We start from the raw sequence: 20159 nt of genomic DNA on the forward strand, positions 1-20159 counted from the left end.
TTTAAAAAGTATAAATAGTAGAAAAAAAAGTTATAGAAGGAGAGCGCACAGCTGAAAGAGCTGGACGTTTTAAAAGTTGAATGGCTTTAACAGCTCAAAGTATGCAGAAGTTACACAGAGCCAAAAAACGTACGGAATAATAAAATTAAAAAGATGATGAATAAATAAAAAAAAAAACGAACAATAGGGGGACTGCTGAAGCACTCTCACTAATTAGGCCCCTTTCACACGGGACGGATCCGTGATGATCCACTTGCTCAGCGGGGGATCGCTCCGTTGATCCCCGCTGAGCTGGCAGAGCGGTCCCTGCACACTGTACAGGGACCGCCCTGTCAGATCTCCACTCTCCCCTATGGGGGATCAGATAAACACCGACCATCTGTCCGTGTTCATCCGATCCGCTCTGCAGACAGAGAAAAATAGGATTTTCCTCCGTCTGCAGAATCGGACCATAGCGGGGACGGATGATATCGGGTGCCAGCGGATGTTCACCCGCAGACACCCGCTATCCCATAGGGATGCGTGTATGTCGGTATTTCATCTGAAAACTGTTGGTCCATCTTACGGTCCCACATGTGTGAAAGTGGCCTTAGCCTGCCTATGTAACGCCCCTTGTTACCATTAATTTACAATTGTAATATTAATGTGATACCTACATAATCAGGTGTATAAAAACCTACAATGGCGTCATAATAAAGGAGAACAGTTATTTGGAAAGATGCAGAGTGTATCTTGTGTGTCTGTTCCCTACTGCAGTAGTTATTAATTTAGAAACACTAATCAATATGATAGGAGCTTCCTATCTATAAAATATCTAAGTCAGTGCAAAAAATAAAAATGAAATAAAAATAAGTATCACTGACAGTACTCAAATTTCTCTATAAAGAAGAAAAAAAAAAAAGGGGGAGGAAAAAAGGGTGGGGGGGAGGAGGAAAAAAAAAGGGGGGGGGGAGGAAAAAAAAGGGGGATGAAAGGGGGGAAAATGGGGGGAAAAGGGGGAGAGAAAAAAGGGGGGAGAAAAAGCGGAAAAAAAGGGGGAGGAAAAGCGGAGAAAAAAAAGGGGGAGGAAAAGCGGAGAAAAAAAAGGGGGAGGAAAAGCGGAGAAAAAAAAGGGGGGAGGAAAAGCGGAGAAAAAAAAGGGGGGAGGAAAAGCGGAGAAAAAAAAAGGGGGAGGAAAAGCGGAGAAAAAAAAAGGGGGGAGGAAAAGCGGAGAAAAAAAAGGGGGGAGGAAAAGCGGAGAAAAAAAAGGGGGGAGGAAAAGCGGAAAAAAAAGGGGGGAGGAAAAGCGGAAAAAAAAGGGGGGAGGAAAAGCGAAAAAAAAGGGGGGAGGAAAAGCGAAAAAAAAGGGGGGAGGAAAAGCGAAAAAAAAGGGGGGAGGAAAAGCGAAAAAAAAGGGGAGGAAAAGCGGAAAAAAAAGGGGGAGGAAAAGCGAAAAAAAAGGGGGAGGAAAAAGAAAAAAAAAGGGGGAAAAAAAAAATATGGAAAAATAAAAAAGGAAAGGGGGGGGGATACAGACACAATGGACCACTTATATATATTTTTTTAACTGCACATACTATTGCAAAAAAGGTATTTATTATTTTTCTGTAAATGAGCCTTGCAACAGCAATCAGCACATATCGGGTGCAATGCCAGGCGCCGGCACACACTCTTTCTCCAGCTCCCGTCAGTACCCGGGTACAGACTCTCAGTTGGAGAGCTGCAGGAAGTGTCGTTCGCCTTTAAAGCTTAGCTATCCGGCAGAACTCGGACAGATCGGGCTGTGCTGCTCATTTTCCAGAATTGTGTTTAGAAAATTGTTTTTATTTTCAGCTCCGTAATGAGTCTGCCGATTTAGGCGGCTTCTCCGCAGTGGTGACAAATCTAAGCTGCACTATTCTCTGTGTCTGAAGTCACATTCCTCTCTATATAAGGGATCAGATCAGAAAATACATTGTGTGATTTTGCCCATTCATAGCATAGTGAAAAATGCTGCCCCTCCCCCCCCAAGGTGAGCATACTTACCGAGACACACTCCCATGCCGCCTCACCATACCACCAGATCACTCGCTTACAGAGGGATTGGGCAAGGTGTCTCTTTAAAACACAAAAGCATTTTATTGTGTTTTCAACCTATAAGGTATAAAGGGGTCTTAAAAGTAATTATAAAGCCTAAACTTTTTCTACTTTAATGCATTCCTCGCATTAAGGTAAAAAAAAGGTTTAGGCATCAGTATTCCCCCTCCCCCTCTTACTTACCTGAGCCCTCATTCGATGCAGCGCAGTTCTCTTCCCTCACGTCCGGGTCTCGCAGGCTTTGCTGAGCCAGTGGGAGGCCAGTAATGACGGAGCAGGGCGAGGTCCTGCTGTCTGCGTCAATATACAAAGACAGCGAGGTTCAGGAGCAAGCCGGCAATGGAGTGCCCCCCATATTTCTATGGGGTCACTCAGCAGAGGGGGAGGAGCCAGGAGCGTCGGGCGGGGGGAGCCGAGAGGAGGTTTGAGGCTGCTCTGTGCGATTCCACTGCACAGAGCAGGTAAGTATAAATAAACCTGCTTGTTTTAAACAGAGCACTGCAGCCCCTGAAAGCACCATAGGGCCGCACAGTACGTTCAATATATAAAATGCTGCAGAAGACTGAGACTGCAGAGAGCCACTGAGGGACCCCAGAAGAGGAGGTTCGGGGCCACTCTGCATAGCTACAAGTATTGGAGACTGCAGATAAGTTAACATCAGATTGCGTCCATTACTTTGTAAATTTAGGAGGAGCTCCAGTCTCCTTTATAAAAATTTGAAGTCATCGGCTACAAAAACTGTGAGGTTTCCCCCATCCCGCCGGAATCTTAACTGTGGGTACTGGGCTGTGACAGCATGCAGCTTCCCAGCTGGGCGCCCGCTGCGTATGCGTGAGCTGTGCACCGCAAATGATTCTGCAGTCTTCAGGGACCTGTGACTACGGGGGGGAGGGAACAGAACTTCTGCTCTTGGGCAAATTGGCGCAGAATTGGGAGTGGGTATCTATTAAAAAAAAAAAACAACCCCTGCGCCCCCCCTTCCCCCATTTTAGCGGGGCAGGAGGCCTTAAAGTGGTTGTAAACCCTTACAAACCACTTTGATTAAGGCTTACATTAAGGCTTACCTGTAGGTCCAAGAAATATCTCCTAAACCTACACGGTTTAGGAGATATTTGCCCGAAGACAGGCACCGCCGTAGAGGGCGGCGCGCAGGCGCACTGAGCGCGGTATTTCCAACAACGGAGCTGCCGCGCGTGTCGGCTCCCATGCGCATGCACGGGAGTGACGTCATCGCGGATTCGCCTAATGACAGCGGTGGAGCAGCGAGACCCACCGAGAAGATGGATGCGCTGGACTACAGGGGACAGCGGTGACTTCGCTGGTTCCTGTGTCAGCTAAGTGACACATAATGGGCTACTATGCGAGGTGATGCGATGCGATGCATAGTAGTCCATTATGCTTTGCCTTTGCAGGGAATGAAAGAGGAAGTAAACTCATCAGGGTTTACTTCCTCTTTAAAGTGATACTAAATCTTTGTTTAAAAACACAAAACAAAAAACAAACATATCATACTTACCTCCGCTATGCAGAGTGGCCCAGATCCTCCTCTTCTGGGGTCCCTCAGTGGCTCTCGCGGCTCCTCCCCACATTAGAAAACACCCTAGGAGAAGTGCTCTCCCGGGGCGGGGGGGGGGGGGTTACCTTGCGGGCACGCTCCCAAGTCATTCATTCGGCGTCCATAGAAGCCGAATGTATGACTCGGCCCCACCACCCAGATCATTGGATTGGACGGGAGCCAATGGCTGCGCTGCTATCAATCTATCCAAAGAGAGAGAACGACGGTGTCCCCCCGCTGAAGATGAAGGGGCTCGGGTAAGTAATGCAGGGGGGTCAGTCACTGACAGGTTTTTTTTCCACCTAATGCATAGGATGCAGTAAGGTGAAAAACAAAAAAAAAAAAAAAAAAACATGAGCCTTTAAAACCCCTTTAAAGCTCAATTCCCCCTTTTGGGTGAAGCTCCGCTTTAATTGTCTCCTGGGGCCTGCAAAGGAGCGCACAGCATGTACTAAAAAGTCACACGCTGCCCTTGGGTCACCAGTTGGGCACGGCGTGCGGTTGAATCACAAGGACTCACCCTTTGTACATAGGCCTGGATTCGGGCACTAGAACGATTACTGTGCGTTGTGTGTGAGAGCACATCGCAAACGACATTATTACTAAAAGAATACACAGAATTTAAAAGCAACAAACATTTCAATTGTCAACAAAACTTAATACTAGAAGGAGACTTACAGGGTCAGTCAGCACGTCGCTGTTCATGGGTAGGATGTGTTCTATGCGGACAAATGGTAGCAAAGGAGACAAGATGTCCCGCAACTCCTCAACATCAAGATCTCTCCTCTTCACCCCTCGCTTGTTGACGCTGTGCGCCGTCCCGCTCAGGAGATTAGGCTCTGCAACACACATAATGGAAGGATCATCAACGCCTCTTGTACACTGCCAGCATAGCGCCGCTTTATCCAAAAGGTTATTGTCAAATAATTGCCCATAATAGAAATGAAAACACTGCACAGGGGGTGCACAGCTGAAAACACTGCACAGGGGGTGCACAGCTGAAAACACTGCACAGGGGGTGCACAGCTGAAAACACTGCACAGGGGGTGCACAGCTGAAAACACTGCACAGGGGGTGCACAGCTGAAAACACTGCACAGGGGGTGCACAGCTGAAAACACTGCACAGGGGGTGCACAGCTGAAAACACTGCACAGGGGGTGCACAGCTGAAAACACTGCACAGGGGGTGCACAGCTGAAAACACTGCACAGGGGGTGCACAGCTGAAAACACTGCACAGGGGGTGCACAGCTGAAAACACTGCACAGGGGGTGCACAGCTGAAAACACTGCACAGGGGGTGCACAGCTGAAAACACTGCACAGGGGGTGCACAGCTGAAAACACTGCACAGGGGGTGCACAGCTGAAAACACTGCACAGGGGGTGCACAGCTGAAAACACTGCACAGGGGGTGCACAGCTGAAACACTGCACAGGGGGTGCACAGCTGAAACACTGCACAGGGGGTGCACAGCTGAAAACACTGCACAGGGGGTGCACAGCTGAAAACACTGCACAGGGGGTGCACAGCTGAAAACACTGCACAGGGGGTGCACAGCTGAAAACACTGCACAGGGGGTGCACAGCTGAAAACACTGCACAGGGGGTGCACAGCTGAAAACACTGCACAGGGGGTGCACAGCTGTTGGCGCTCCAACGGCTAATATCAAAAACTATGAAAAAAAAAATATTGGTTTTCCTACTTGACCTGAAAAGTATCTAAACCCAAAAATAAATTTCCCATTACCGCTGACCAATTCTGAGACATGACGGCTGCATTAATTTCCATTTTTCAGGTATAGTTTCCTGTTTCCTGTTCTGGGTGACACCAACTCCCTGTTTTGTATTGATGGATGAGCGGTGTTGTAATTTCCCCGATTTGGAATCTCAAGGAATGTTGTCAACTTTCCCAAATTTTGTGGTGAAACTCCAAGAAATCAGCCAGTTTGCAAAACATACAGGCATACTATGATTTAGGGCCAACGAGGTGCATGCCACCTAGACTTATCTCTAATTTACTTCTGGCAGTTTTATGGAACTCCAGGAGCATAGCTACTGCGACATTTCCAGAGCTCCAAAACTGGACCTTTTGGTCTCAGCTCCTTCAGCTGAAGAGTTGCCTACCCAATCGACCGGGGGGCCGGGACATGGGCTGCCGCCACCGGGGGGCCGGGACATGGGCTGCCGCCACCGGGCGGCCGGGACATGGGCTGGACCTAGAACATGCATGAAACTGGGCAGGCGGGAATTGCAGGTAGTAATCAGGAACCAATGGTTCTATGATGTGTGAAGGGCTGCAGAATATATTGGCGCTACATACAGCATATGTAGGTAGTAAACATTTGCCTTCAGGCGTACCTCTGTCAGCGATTCTCTTCATCAGCTGATATTCCCCCCATTTTATGAGATACTTCAGGATATCTTGTTCACTTGCCTGCAACAGGGAAAGAGAAAAAGTTACTCCGGCACAAGATCACTAAAACACAACGGAGCGCTCTTCTGTAATAAATCAACCAGGAATGAGAGCAAAGTACATGCGATATCGAAGTACATGCAATATTGATCCCACTATGGAGTGGTAGTGCTGGGCTTCCACTGCTGTGGCACACACAGAAAAAAAAAAAACAAAGGATATCCCTGCATAAAAAATTCTTTCATTTCCTGCTGCCCAGCCCACCAAACACCACTCAGGGGTGCAACCGACCACATTAGATGACATGCACTCAGCCCCCCCCCCCCCCCCCCCTGCAAGACAGAATAGAAGATGTATGGTGAAATGTTCTCTTTAGCCACTCCAGCCCCGGAAGATTTGCCCCCTTAATGACCAGGCCATTTTTTGTGATAGGGCACTGCGTCGCTTTAACTGAATTGCGCGGTCATGCAACACTGTACCCCCCCCTCCCACAAATAGACTTCTTTTGTTGTTATTTTATCACCTCTGCGGTTTTTATTTTTTGCACTATAAAAAAAAAAAAAAAAAAAAAAAAAAAAAAAAAAATATATAGAAATTTTTTTTTTTTTTTTTTGCTATAATATCCCCCCAAAAATAAAAATCATCTTCATCAGTTTAGGCCAATATGTATTCTTCTACATTTTTTTTATTTTTAACCAAAAATATTGCAATAAGCGTATACTGATTGGTTTGCATAAAAGTTAGCGTCCACAAACTAGAGGATATATTTATGGCATATTATTACTTTTTTTTTTTTTTTTACTAGTAATAGCAGTGATTTTTAGCAGGACTCTGACATGGTAGCGGGACGGATTGGACACTTGACTAGAGCTGCACAATTAATCGTCAAGAATCGTTCTCGAAATCTGGACTAAAGTGTTTCACAATACTTTTTCTTTGCAAAGAATTCTCTCGGCTCTTCTGAACCCCTCAGAAGAAAGGGAGAAAACCCGGGGCAGTCTGCCGAGAATCGCAACATTCTTTATCAGTTGAACTTCAGTATAAACATTGTAACAATTTGTCAATGGAATATACTGTGTGTGTAAGTGAAATAAGTTTAACCGCTTAAACACTAAACCTTTTCCTGACATTTGTTGGTTTCAAGTTAAAATCTTTTTTTGCTAGAAAATTACTTGGAACCCCCAAACATTATATATATATATATATATATATATATATATATATATATATATATATATATATATATATATATATATATATATATATATATATATATATATATATATAAAATCTCTCTCTCTCCTCCCTCTCCCCCCCTCTCTCCCTCTCCCTCTCTCATATCTCTCTCTCTCTCTCTCTCATATCTCGGAGACGAGTCACGGACCTGGCGGCTATGGATGCAGAGTGTATGACACGGGAGCACGCCCCGCAAGTTAACCCCCACGGGGTTGAGCTTTCCAGAGGGGGTTATCTATTGCGGGGAGGAGCCGTGAGAGGTGATGTGGGACCTCAGAACAGTTTCGGGGCCACTTTGTGCAAAATTAACTGCACAGAGGCAAGTATGACAGGTTTGATATTAAATTTAAAAAATACAATAAAAAAAAAACGGCACCATTAGTGTCACTAACATTCAACATCAAAACAGTGTCAGGGATTTCAAAATACTGAATTTCACTATATACGCTCAGTTTACATGTAAAAATAAGTGGGAAATTCAAGACTCCAGTGGGTGTACAAAGATGTCCGCTTGCCGCCTATTGACTGTAGGCTAACTGCAGGGGAGTGCGGGTGTACCAAGATGACCCCAACGGAACGTCACTTCCATTGCAACTTCTGATGGGTAGCGGTGTTTCGTCAGGATTAACCCCCCCCCCCCCCTGTCACATCTAATGCAGAGGTCTCAAACTGGCGGCGCTCTAACTGTTGTGAAACTGCAAGTCCCATCATGCCTTACAATGCCCCATGGGACATGTACTTTGCAACAACTGGGAGGGCCACCAGTTGAAGACCTCTGATCTAATGGAAAAGGGCACAATGGTTCAAGGACAAATGGGGCAACTGCTCATGGAGAAAAAAAAAAAGTCTGCTGAGAACCTAGATAGAAATACAAAGGCAGTCATTGAAGATGGAGATGAGGTGGTGTCGGTCCTGCAGCGCTGTAAAAAGGTGGAGAGAGAGATGACCAATTCCCAAGATATTTGTGTCTACATGTCAAAAAGACGCGCGGCCCGCCTTACACTCACCTGCAGGTAGTCGGACTGTATTACGGTCAGCAGATGGTCCTTGTTGAGCTCGTAGAAGACATCGGAGATCATGACCTGGCTGAACTCTTCGCACAGGAAGTGCAGACCTTGCCGGTGCACCCAGCTGGAGCCGTACGGCTGAGAACTCCACTTCAAGATGGCGATTAACGTGTCCAGAGAAATGCTCTCCGCAATGATGTCTTCACATCCTGCAAGGGGGGGGGGGGGAAGAAATGCATTATTCAGGGCCATGAGGCCGGTCACCGGTATACAGAATACTGTGCAGACATAGGCTGAGGGCAGCTCTCTAAATACAGGTGATGCCCAACACAGGTCCCTGTTGTAGAGAGGCCAAGAAGGTGGTCAGAAAGCGAATGTGCCAAGTTCATTGAGTCCAGTTGATTTTATTTATTATTTACCATAGGCCAGTGATGGCGAACCTCGGCACCCCAGATGTTTTGAAACTACATTTCCCATGATGCTGATGCTCTCTGCAGTGTAGCTGAGCATCATGGGAAATGTAGTTCCAAAACATCTGGGGTGCCAAGGTTTGCCATCACTGCCATAGGGGAAAAAAGTATTTGATTGGTTGCTGATTTTGTACGTTCGCCCGCTGACAAAGAAATGATTGGTCTATAAATTTTAATGGTCAGTTTTTTTTTTTTTTTTTTTTTTTAACAGTGAGACAGAAGAACAAAAATATCCAGAAAAACGCATTTCAAAAAAGTTGTAAATTGATTTGTAATTCAATGAGGGAAATAAGTATTTGATCCCCAATCAATCAGCAAGATTTCTGGCTTCCAGGTGACTTCTATACAGATAACGAGTTGAGATTATGAGCACTCTTTCAAAGGGAGTGCTCCTAATCTCAGCTTGTTACCTGTATAAAGGACACCTGTTCACAGAAGCGATCAGATTCCAATCTCTCCACCACGGCCAAGACCAAAGAGCTGTCCAAGGATGTCGGGGAGAAGATTGGAGGACCTACACAATGCTGGAAAGATAGATAGAGATATATATATATATATATATACATACATACATACATACATATACACACACACACACATACACATACATACTCTTAATGGTGTATATGCTTTGTGTCTAAAGCCTTGTACACACAATCAAATTTTGCACAAAGCGCCAGACTTTTGTCCGAAGGGCAGTGTGCTGCAAATTTGTCTTGCATACAAAATGGCACACAACTGTCGGCCAACAAACACGAATGTAGTGACGTACTATGTGGAATTTCAGCTCTGGAGCGCCACCCTTTGGGCCCCTTCTGCTAATGTAGGAAAAATATTTTTCCTACAATACTTGATCAGGGATGGAGGTAGATGAATCTATACATTCTTTGCCTCATATAAAGTTCCAATTCCCCCTTCCCCCCTCTTTATGCCCCTTCTGCTAATGTCGTGGTTTGGTGAGCATTGATTCCGAGCGTGCGCGTGTTTGTACTTTGGACTTTTGTGTGACGGACTTGTGTACCGACTATACAAAAGTCTGACAACGGACCGCTGTCTGATGAAAATTTACTAGCCTGCCGTCCAACATTTGCTGGCGGAAAGTTGGCTAAACATTGTCTGATGGAGCGTACCAACGGTCGGATTTTAAGCAAACACAGTCTGTCACACAATTCCTGGATTAAAATCTGATTGTGTGTACGAGGTTCAGACAAAAATGGAACCTCCGCTTTTTCAGAAACCCTCCCCCGCTGCGGTGTCACATTTGGCACTTTTCAGGGGGGGGGGGGGGGGGAGGGGTGCAAACATCTGTATAATACAGGTATTTGCACCACTTCCACAAGGTACTCTTGTACCTTTTGTATTGTACTGTAATTGTGTTGTCCCCCCTATACATTGTAAAGCGCTGCGTAAACTGTTGGCGCTATATAAATCGTGTATAATAATAACTTCCAGGCACAGACTCCTGGGCATAGACTCTATGCCTCCCCCCCCCGTCCCCCCCGTCTGCTGGGACACACACGGGTCCCAAAGACAGAAGGGACCATCCGGATCGCTCAGCGCGACTCACGCATGCGCAGTAGGGACCCGGGAAGTGAACCCGCAAGGCTTCATTTTCCCCGATTTCCTTACCGAAGAGCCGAGCAACAGATCAGCTTCGGGTGCTGACATGGCGGGCACCCTGGGACAGGTAAGTGTCCACGTTTTAAAAAGTCAGCAGCCGCAGTATTTGTAGCTGCTGACTTTAAAAAAAAAAAAAAAGAATAAAATTTTGGCGGAACCTCAGTTTTAAGAATGTTTTAATGAAAGTTTTTTGTGCCGGTTTCCAGCTTTAAAATGACGTTCACTTGGCAGTTTTCGATTATATGAAACGACAGGCTAACAGTAACATTTCCTAGTTCTTAGTGAGGGTCTTATACCCCAAATATGAACCCGATGAAAACATAAAACAAAAAGGAAAAATAAAAAATAAAAAAATAAATTAAAGCGGAAGCTCCACCCTAAAGTGGAGCTTCCGCTCATTGGAACCCTCCCCCCCCCCCCTGGCGCCACAATTGGCACCTTTCAGGGGGGAGGGGGGTGCAGGTACCTGTACAGTACAGGTATCTGCACCCACTTCCGGCGTAGATTCTGCAGAAGGTACGCCCCTTTCCGCAGAATCTACGCCCCTTTCCACAGAATCGACGCCCCTTTCCGAAGGTCCCCCGCTGCCTGCTGGGAAACACACGGATCCCAGAGACAGTGGGGACCATCCTTATTGCGCAGCGCGACTCGCGCATGCGCAGTAGGGAACCGGGAAATGAAGCCGAAAAGGCTCCACTTCCCGATTTCCATACCCAAGATGGCGGCGGCAGCACCCGAGAGACGATCGAGAGATAGGCTTCGGGAGCCGACATCGCGGGCACGCTGGGCGGGTGAGTGTCCTTATTTTAAAAGTCAGCAGCTGCAGTATTTGTAGCTGCTGGCTTTTAAAAAAAAATAAAAAACGGCGGGAACTCCCGCTTTAAATATTTTTTCATAAAAACAAGAAAAGAACTAGAATAATTCTACATTTTGTTCTATGTTCATCACATACAGTAGTGCGGGTAAGTCCATGGCCATGGGGTAAGTTCTGTGAGAAACTGTTATTTGTTTACATAATTTTTTTTATACATATTCATTCTTTTTTTTTTTGGATACAAATTATGGGTCTGTGGGTCTTACCTTGCAAGAAACTGACGGGAGTCACTTTGGGCGGGGGGGCCCATGGAACCCAGAATCCCTTGGAGAGGTTGGGAAACCCTTGGTTCAGCTCCCCATGCACCTCCTATGTCTTAGTTACCCTGTGTCTATTAGGGGCACAGGGTGACCGAGAACCCCAGTTTGATCTGTACTAATTGGACTCGCTGTATGACTACACTGGAATGGTGTGTGTGTGTGTGTGTGTGTGTGTGTGTGTGTGTGTGTGTGTGTGTGTGTGTGTGTGTGTGTGTGTGTGTATACACACACACACACACACACACATATATATATATATCTCTCTCTCTCTCTCTCTGACACATGTTGAGCTCCACTCTTCTGCTGTACGTAGGCTGGTGGAAGTTCCCAAAATACCCCGAGGAGCTCAGTGAAGACGAATGTGAAAGCAGCAATTTGTGTATATTCAGCAGCCACTAATGAGCAGTTATCTGATCTGTGCAGGAAACGTGCAGAGCCGCTGTGTGAGAAAATCCTCAACCCTCTTATGAGACCAAAAACCTCCACATCAGACTCAATTCAAAAGCATTCCAAGACAGCAAATTAAGAGGAAGCTGTACTGAGGGGAGAAGAAGAAGATCGGCTGCTACTGCTGACCCTTCCCCTACAAAACGTTACCTGTCCGGCTGATATTCGATTCTTTAGCTCCGGGATCTTCAAACTACAACCCCCCCAGTTGTCGGGAACTACAATTCCCATCATGCCTAGTCATGTCTGTGAATGTCAGAGTTTTACAAAGCCTCATGGGACGTGTAGTTCCCCCAACAGCTGGAGGGCCGTAGTTTGGACGATTCCTGCTGAGCTGGCCATACACCGACCGAAAATTCATCCAGTTCAGTTTTGGCTTCATTATGTTCAGTGTAGCCTCTTGTCTAGCAAAGTACGGATATAAACGGCATGGTAGAGAAGTAGTCAAGTCCAGCTCATGGATGCTGCTGCAGCTTGGTACCGGTGTTCTGTCAAAAACTGTCCGGCCATCGGATAGTGTCCGCCCCGTACTGCGCAGGCGCAGCACTTGCGCAGTACGGAGGACAAGGAGACTCTGAAAGTCTCCAAAGAAGAATGGCGCCTGCACACTGAGTCCAGGTTGAAGCCCAACCATCCAAGTGGACATAAGGTAGCACATAGTAACAGGGCCCCGCGCGGCCTCGCTACCCTCGCCACGCTTAGGGGCGCGGCCTCGCTACCCTCGCCACGCTTAGGGGCGCGGCCTCGCTACCCTCGCCACGCTTAGGGGCGCGGCCTCGCTACCCTCGCCACGCTTAGGGGCGCGGCCTCGCTACCCTCGCCACGCTTAGGGGCGCGGCCTCGCTACCCTCGCCACGCTTAGGGGCGCGGCCTCGCTACCCTCGCCACGCTTAGGGGCGCGGCCTCGCTACCCTCGCCACGCTTAGGGGCGCGGCCTCGCTACCCTCGCCACGCTTAGGGGCGCGGCCTCGCTACCCTCGCCACGCTTAGGGGCGCGGCCTCGCTACCCTCGCCACGCTTAGGGGCGCGGCCTCGCTACCCTCGCCACGCTTAGGGGCGCGGCCTCGCTACCCTCGCCACGCTTAGGGGCGCGGCCTCGCTACCCTCGCCACGCTTAGGGGCGCGGCCTCGCTACCCTCGCCACGCTTAGGGGCGCGGCCTCGCTACCCTCGCCACGCTTAGGGGCGCGGCCTCGCTTGGCTCGGCTTTTTTTTATTCTATTACCACTTGGATGGTGGGGCTTGAACCTGGACTCACGGCGCAGGCGGCGTTCATCTTTGGAGACCTTCGGCGTCTCCTTGTCCCCCGTGCTGCGCAAGCGCAGTACAGGGCGTACACTATCCAACGGGGGACAGTATTCGACACATCACCGGCATTAAAAAGGAGGAGAAGTAGGGGGGGGAAAGCTTTTTGTTGGCTGGAATTCCCCTGTGGATCACTGTTTGTTCTGCACTCCCAAGAGCCTTTTTCAGCCGACAGCGGGCTGCAGCCGCTGAGGTCAGAGCCGGTCCAGGCTCGGGAAGGATCATGACCATATGGTGGAGATCTGCCCACAAGCCTGGACCGACACACATGGCTCGGCTTCTTAGTGAGCCACTCCCGCCCCTCCTCCAAAGCCCAGCGCTCCAGTGAGCATGGGGAGGGAACAGAGCAGAGTCACCAGATCTCTTCTCATGGAGAACTGAGTGATTAGCGGGGTTTGATCGCTCAGTTCTCAGCCTAAGACCCCTTTTTATACTTTCCTTTTTAGCAACGCTTTACCGCTGTTTAAGTGACATTTACACAGTAATCAATGCATTTTTATAGTACTGATCGCTGTATAAATGTCAATGGTCCCAAAAAAAAAAAGAGTCCGATCTGTCCAGTCTTGTTAAAAATCGCTGATTACCGCCATTACTAGTAAAAAAAAAAAAAACATAATAAAAATGCCATAAACATATGCCATAGTTTGTAGACTCTTTTGCGTAAACCAATATATGCTTATCGCAATTTTTTTTACCAAAAATATGTAGACGAATACAGATTGGGCTAAACTGAAGAAGAAATTTTTTTGGGGGATATTTTGTCAAAAAGTAAAAAAAAATTTTCTTCTTCAAAATTGTTGGTCTTTGCTTATCCACTTTCAGACCGGACCATTTTGCTGGCTTAAGACCAGACCACTTTTTGCGATTCGGCACTGCGTCGCTTTAACTGACAATTGCGCGGTCGTGCGACGTGGCTCCCAAACAAAATTGACGTAATTTTTTTCCCAAACACAGAGCTTTCTTGTGGTGGTATTTGATCGCCTCTGCGGTTTTTATTTTTTGCGCTATAAAATAGAGCGACAATTTTGGAAAAAACGCATTATTTTTTACTTTTTGTTATAATAAATATCCCCCAAAAATATATAAAAAAAACATTTTTCCCCCCTCAATTTAGGCCAATACGTATTCTTCTACATATTTTTGGTAAAAAAAAAATCGTAATAAGCGATTGATTGGTTTGCACAAAAGTTATAGCGTTTATAAAATACGGAATAGTTTTATAGCATTTTTATTAATTTTTTTTTTACTAGTAGTGGCGGCTATCAGCGATTTTGATTGTGACTGCGACATTATGGAGGACACATCGGACATTTTTGACACATTCCTCTGTAAAATGACACTGGCAGTGAAGGGGTTAACCAGTGGGTGGCAGTGTAGGGGTTAAGTGTTCCTAGGGGTGTGTTACTAACTGTAGGGGGCTGGGCTTTGTTTTAGTGAACACTGATCTCTGCTCCAATCACATGGAGCAGAGATCAGCGTCACTAGTTGCTAGGCAGAACGGGGGAAGATGCTGTTTACAACGGCATTTCCTCGTTCAGCCGCCGTTGCGGGTATGCCAGCGGCGAACGAGTCTGCGGGACCCGCAACCGGACTCATGGGGGTCCTGACTGGCAGGGCGGCATTTAAAATTGGACGTACCTGTACGCCAATATGCCTGCCTGTGCCATTCTGTCGACGTACATCGGCGTGCACCAGTCGGGAAGTGGTTATAGCGCAAAAAACAAAACAAAAAAAAAAAAAACCGCAGAGGTGATCAAATACCACCAAAAGAAAGCTCTATTTGCGGGAAAAACAGGGACATATTGTTTGTGTACAGAGTTGCATGACCGCGCAATTGTCCGTTAAGGCGAAGCAGTGCGGTATTGCAAAAAATGGCCTGGTCAGAAGTGGGTAAATCCTCCTGGATACATTCACAGCTCATTGGATGCTCATGGCTCTCCCTGCTGGCCACAGGGTGCTGCAGGTTGCAGCTCTGCAATCTGCTGACCAGATGCTTGATTTAGAATGCAGCAACTGATCAGCATATCTAAAGTCTGCACCACCCATGGAGCATGAACATATAAAGGGATGCCAAGGATGCGTTCTTTCATATAACGCTCAGGAACAACATTACTGATGGCAGAGGAAACTAATAGGCGTCAGAGGTGGGCACCTACAGTACAGAAAAGGAAGACTGGGCATTTCAGCCCCGGCCCATTTTGCAGGCCAAAGACCAGACCACTTTTTGCGATTCGGCACTGCGTCGCTTTAACTGACAATTACGCGGTCGTGCGACGTGGCTCCCAAACAAAATTGACGTCCTTTTTTCCCCACAAATAGAGCTTTCTTTTGGTGGTATTTGATCACCTCCGCGGTTTTTATTTTTTGCGCTATAAACAAAAAAAAAATAACAATTTTCTTAAATTATCTTTTTGCTATAATAAATATCCCCCCAAAAAATATATAAAAAACATTTTTCCCCTCAGTTTAGGCCGATACGTATTATTCTACATATTTTTGTTAAAAAAAAAAAAAAAGTAAATAAATAAAAAAAAAAAAAATCGCAATAAGCGTAGGTTTGTGCAAAAGTTATAGCGTCTACAAAATAGGGGATAGTTTTATGGCATTTTTTTATTCATTTTTTTTACTAGTAGTGGCGGCGATCAGCGCTTTTTATCAAGACTGCGACATTGTGGCGGACACATCGGAACAATTTTGGGACCATTCACATTTATACAGCGATCAGTGCAATTAAAAATGCACTGATTACTGTGTAAATGTGACTGGCAGTGAAGGGGTTAACCACTAGGTGGCGCTGTAGGGGTTAAGTGTGTCCTAGGGAGCGATTCTAAAAGCCTCATACACACGGACTTTGTACAAAACTTTCCCGTGGATTTTTGTACAAAGGGCGTTGACCGTGAACTTGTATTGCATACACACGGCAGGGCTTTTTCAGCCAAATTTCACCAAATCATGTGTTTTTTTTTTTGCTCTTTACCGCCACCTTTGGACAACTTCTGTATTGTTGTCTGATCTTTTGCATTGGTTCTGAGCATGGCGTGTTTGTACTTTGTACAAAAGTCCTAGGGGTTTCTGTACACACGATCGGACTTTGCTCCATCGGACTTTTGTTGCCGGAAAGTTTGTCCGTTCGCACACCCAACAAAAGTCTGACGAAAACCGAAAAAGTCTGTCCGATGGAGCGTACACGCGGGTCGGATGTTGCCTTAAAACAGCTAATTTGCCTGTTTGTTGTCAAAAAGTCCGATCGCGTGTACAGGCCTTAAATGTTGGGGGAGGGGCTGTGTTGACCGCTGCCGATTACAGGGAGTTGCAGTCAGTGTCACTAGGCAGAACGAGGAGATGCTTGTTTACATCAGCATTTCCCCCGTTCTTCCTCCCCGTGAGGCGATCGCGGGTATCCCCGTGCACATAGAGTCCGCGGGACATGCGATCACACTCACTGAGCTCCTGCCAGGCGCCCGCCTGTAAGCCACCTCTTAAAAAGGCAACGCACAGGTACGCCAATCTGCCTGTAAGTGCCCTTCTGCTGCAGTACATCTGCGTGAGGCGGTTGGGAAGGGGTTAAAAGGAGAAGTAAAGGCAAAGCTCGTTGGTTTCTGCACTTCCTGTGACCAGTTTTCAGCAAGCAGTGGGCTGAAGCCAGCTTTAGGTTCACGACAATGCGGTCGGGATCCACCCACAACCCTGGACGGGCACCTGGCTCCGCCTCTGAGTAATTGAGAGCCCGACTTGTTTGCTTACCCCGACTTGTTCATGCCCCGACTTAGTTGGGGTAGGCGGAACACTTTGGTGGGGGTGGGTCAGCCCAACACTTGACCTTTGACCTCTGGGACACGCCTCCTGACCTTTGGGGGGAGGTCCCTATTCAAATCCCTGAGTCCTAACCTTGTTCTTCTAGGGGAAACCCTAGCCCTAACCCCAACACCCTAACCCCAACACCCTAACCCCAACACCCTAACCCCAACACCCTAACCCCAACACCCTAACCCCAACACCCTAACCCCAACACCCTAACCCCAACACCCTAACCCCACCCCTACGAGTCTCCTCCCAGCGCTTGGGCAAAGCAGAGACTCGGTGACCATCAGTCTCCAGCTCTCACAGAACTCTGAGAATCAAGCGGTCTTTGAGTTATCAGCCGATTTTGGTTATTGCTGCTTTTTTTTTTTTTTACATTCCAATGATACCAGTTGTCACCCACCTTGTGCCAGCATGTTGAACTCCAAGAACAGTGCTATGTGGTAGAGTTCCATGGCCTCTTCCGCCCGGGTCATGTTGGGCTTTCCTGCTACCAGAGCCTGAACCTCGCTCAGGCTCCCGATTGATGGGCTACAGTGCAAGACGTAGGACAAGTCCACTACGTCCGTGTACATGCAATGCAAAATGACCTTTGCATATTTTTTTGGTATTATGGATTCATCCAGAATGATTCTGGTCGGAGTCCTCAAAGTCCGATCAGTAATCTCCTCCCCAGTCCGTATTCGCCTTTGCAGCAAGTTGCGGAAGAACGGAGAACGCGCGGAGAGAACCGCCTTGTGCGCCCGGAGCTCCTCGTCCAGGCAGCCCTGAGCCCCGTACGCTTCCACCAACTCAGAGTCGGCGGAAAAGCTCAGCACCGCGTCGTAGTAGCACATGTAATCGAACAGTCCACGCATGTCAACGTCCAACGAGTTTGGCGTACCGAATTCCTCGCTGAGCTGGACGAGGATGTCCACGTTCTGGAACCTGGAGTCCTCGATGCCAAACTCGCCCGTGTACAGGTAGTGTAACAAGGCAGAGAACATCGGCATATCGATGCCGGCGGTGTTGATGTCCATGATGATTTCCGCCCCAAATTCGGGAGAGGACGAGAGCAGCTTCTTAAAAAACGGACACCTGGCTGCCAATATGGCGCGGTGGACGGGAAAGCACGTCTCCTGGAATATCAAATCGACGTCCGTACAGTATTTGTACTCGTACAGGTCAGCCATGTCCTTCTGCAAGGTCCGGGTCTCTGGCCTGGCCAGGTTGGCCTGTAAGGAGAGCTCTTTTAAGGCTGCCGTTCCCTCGTACTCCTCCACGAGCGCGTTGACGTCTCGGACGTCCCACCCGGAGAGCAGCTCCCGCATCTGCTTGGCATGGTCCGCCGAGCGACTCGTCTTCCGACGCTTGATGAATTTCTTCTTGAGCGTGGCCAGGCCAGAGGTTTTCTTTTTCTTGTCTTGGGGCTTCTCAATACCATGTTCCAGGCTGTAGAGCTTCGATTCGTAGCCATAGCCCTGCTGGGTGTAGGAGGATGTACCTGGGGGGGGGGGAAGAAATAAAACAAGCTTTTATATTTTCCAAGTGTGGAAGATTCCAACACACACAATTACACATTTTCTATCACAAGTTAACCACTTAAGGACCAAGCCCCTTTCTGAGTTCCAGTTAACAGTCCAGTTAAAGCGGGAGTCCGCCGGGACTCTGCGTTTTTTTTTTTTTTAAAAAGCCAGCAGCTACAAATACTGCAGCTGCTGACTTAAAATAGTGACACTTACCTGTCCAGCGCGCCCGCGATGTCGGCACCCGAAGCCCATCTCTAGATCGTCTCTCGGGTCCTGCCGCTGCCATCTTGGGTATGGGAATCAGGAAATCGAGCCTTTCGGCTTCATTTCCCGGTTCCCTACTGCGCATGCGCGAGTCGCGCTGCGTAATAAGGACGGTCCCCGCTGCCTCTGGGATCTGTGTGTTTCCCAGCAGGCAGCGGGGCACTTGCGGAAAGGGGCGGGCACTTGCGGAAAGGGGCGTAATTCTACGCCCCTTTCCGCAGAGAACTATCCCGGAAGTGGGGGCAGATACCTGTACTGTACAGGTATCTGCACCCCCTCCCCCCTGAAAGGTGCCAATTGTGGCGCCGGAGGGTTCTGGACCTCCGCGTTAACAGTCCAGTTAACAGTCCAGTTAACAGTCCAGTTAACAGTCCAGTTAACAGTCCAGTTAACAGTCCAGTTAACAGTCCAGTTAACAGTCCAGTTAACAGTCCAGTTAACAGTCCAGTTAACAGTCCAGTTAACAGTCCAGTTAACAGTCCAGTTAACAGTCCAGTTAACAGTCCAGTTAACAGTCCAGTTAACAGTCCAGTTAACAGTCCAGTTAACAGTCCAGTTAACAGTCCAGTTAACAGTCCAGTTAACAGTCCAGTTAACAGTCCAGTTAACAGTCCAGTTAACAGTCCAGTTAACAGTCCAGTTAACAGTCCAGTTAACAGTCCAGTTAACAGTCCAGTTAACAGTCCAGTTAACAGTCCAGTTAACAGTCCAGTTAACAGTCCAGTTAACAGTCCAGTTAACAGTCCAGTTAACAGTCCAGTTAACAGTCCAGTTAACAGTCCAGTTAACAGTCCAGTTAACAGTCCAGTTAACAGTCCAGTTAACAGTCCAGTTAACAGTCCAGTTAACAGTCCAGTTAACAGTCCAGTTAACAGTCCAGTTAACAGTCCAGTTAACAGTCCAGTTAACAGTCCAGTTAACAGTCCAGTTAACAGTCCAGTTAACAGTCCAGTTAACAGTCCAGTTAACAGTCCAGTTAACAGTCCAGTTAACAGTCCAGTTAACAGTCCAGTTAACAGTCCAGTTAACAGTCCAGTTAACAGTCCAGTTAACAGTCCAGTTAACAGTCCAGTTAACAGTCCAGTTAACAGTCCAGTTAACAGTCCAGTTAACAGTCCAGTTAACAGTCCAGTTAACAGTCCAGTTAACAGTCCAGTTAACAGTCCAGTTAACAGTCCAGTTAACAGTCCAGTTAACAGTCCAGTTAACAGTCCAGTTAACAGTCCAGTTAACAGTCCAGTTAACAGTCCAGTTAACAGTCCAGTTAACAGTCCAGTTAACAGTCCAGTTAACAGTCCAGTTAACAGTCCAGTTAACAGTCCAGTTATTTGCTAGAAAATTACTTAG

General features: G+C 47.5%; 1 protein-coding gene across 2 annotated transcripts in view; it reads right to left on the reverse strand.

Annotated features, from left to right (window-relative positions):
• The window catches only part of BTBD7 (BTB domain containing 7), a 78141-nt gene that overhangs the window by 23287 nt on the left and 34695 nt on the right, over positions 1-20159 (reverse strand). The window contains exons 3-7 of one of the 2 annotated variants that reach the window (XM_077466662.1): positions 17444-18523; positions 8265-8473; positions 5967-6042; positions 4289-4449; positions 2005-2076 (exon numbers count right to left, since the gene is read on the reverse strand). In XM_077466662.1, the coding sequence (XP_077322788.1) occupies positions 2005-2076; positions 4289-4449; positions 5967-6042; positions 8265-8473; positions 17444-18523 (1598 nt within the window). The remainder of the gene's footprint in view (positions 1-2004; positions 2077-4288; positions 4450-5966; positions 6043-8264; positions 8474-17443; positions 18524-20159) is intronic. The other variant, XM_077466663.1, reaches the window with a different exon arrangement.

This window comes from Lithobates pipiens, unplaced genomic scaffold, assembly GCF_037356315.1.
Source record: "Lithobates pipiens isolate NorthernLeopardFrog02 unplaced genomic scaffold, aLitPip1_a1.2 Scaffold_37, whole genome shotgun sequence".
Classification (NCBI taxonomy): Eukaryota; Metazoa; Chordata; class Amphibia; order Anura; family Ranidae; genus Lithobates; species Lithobates pipiens.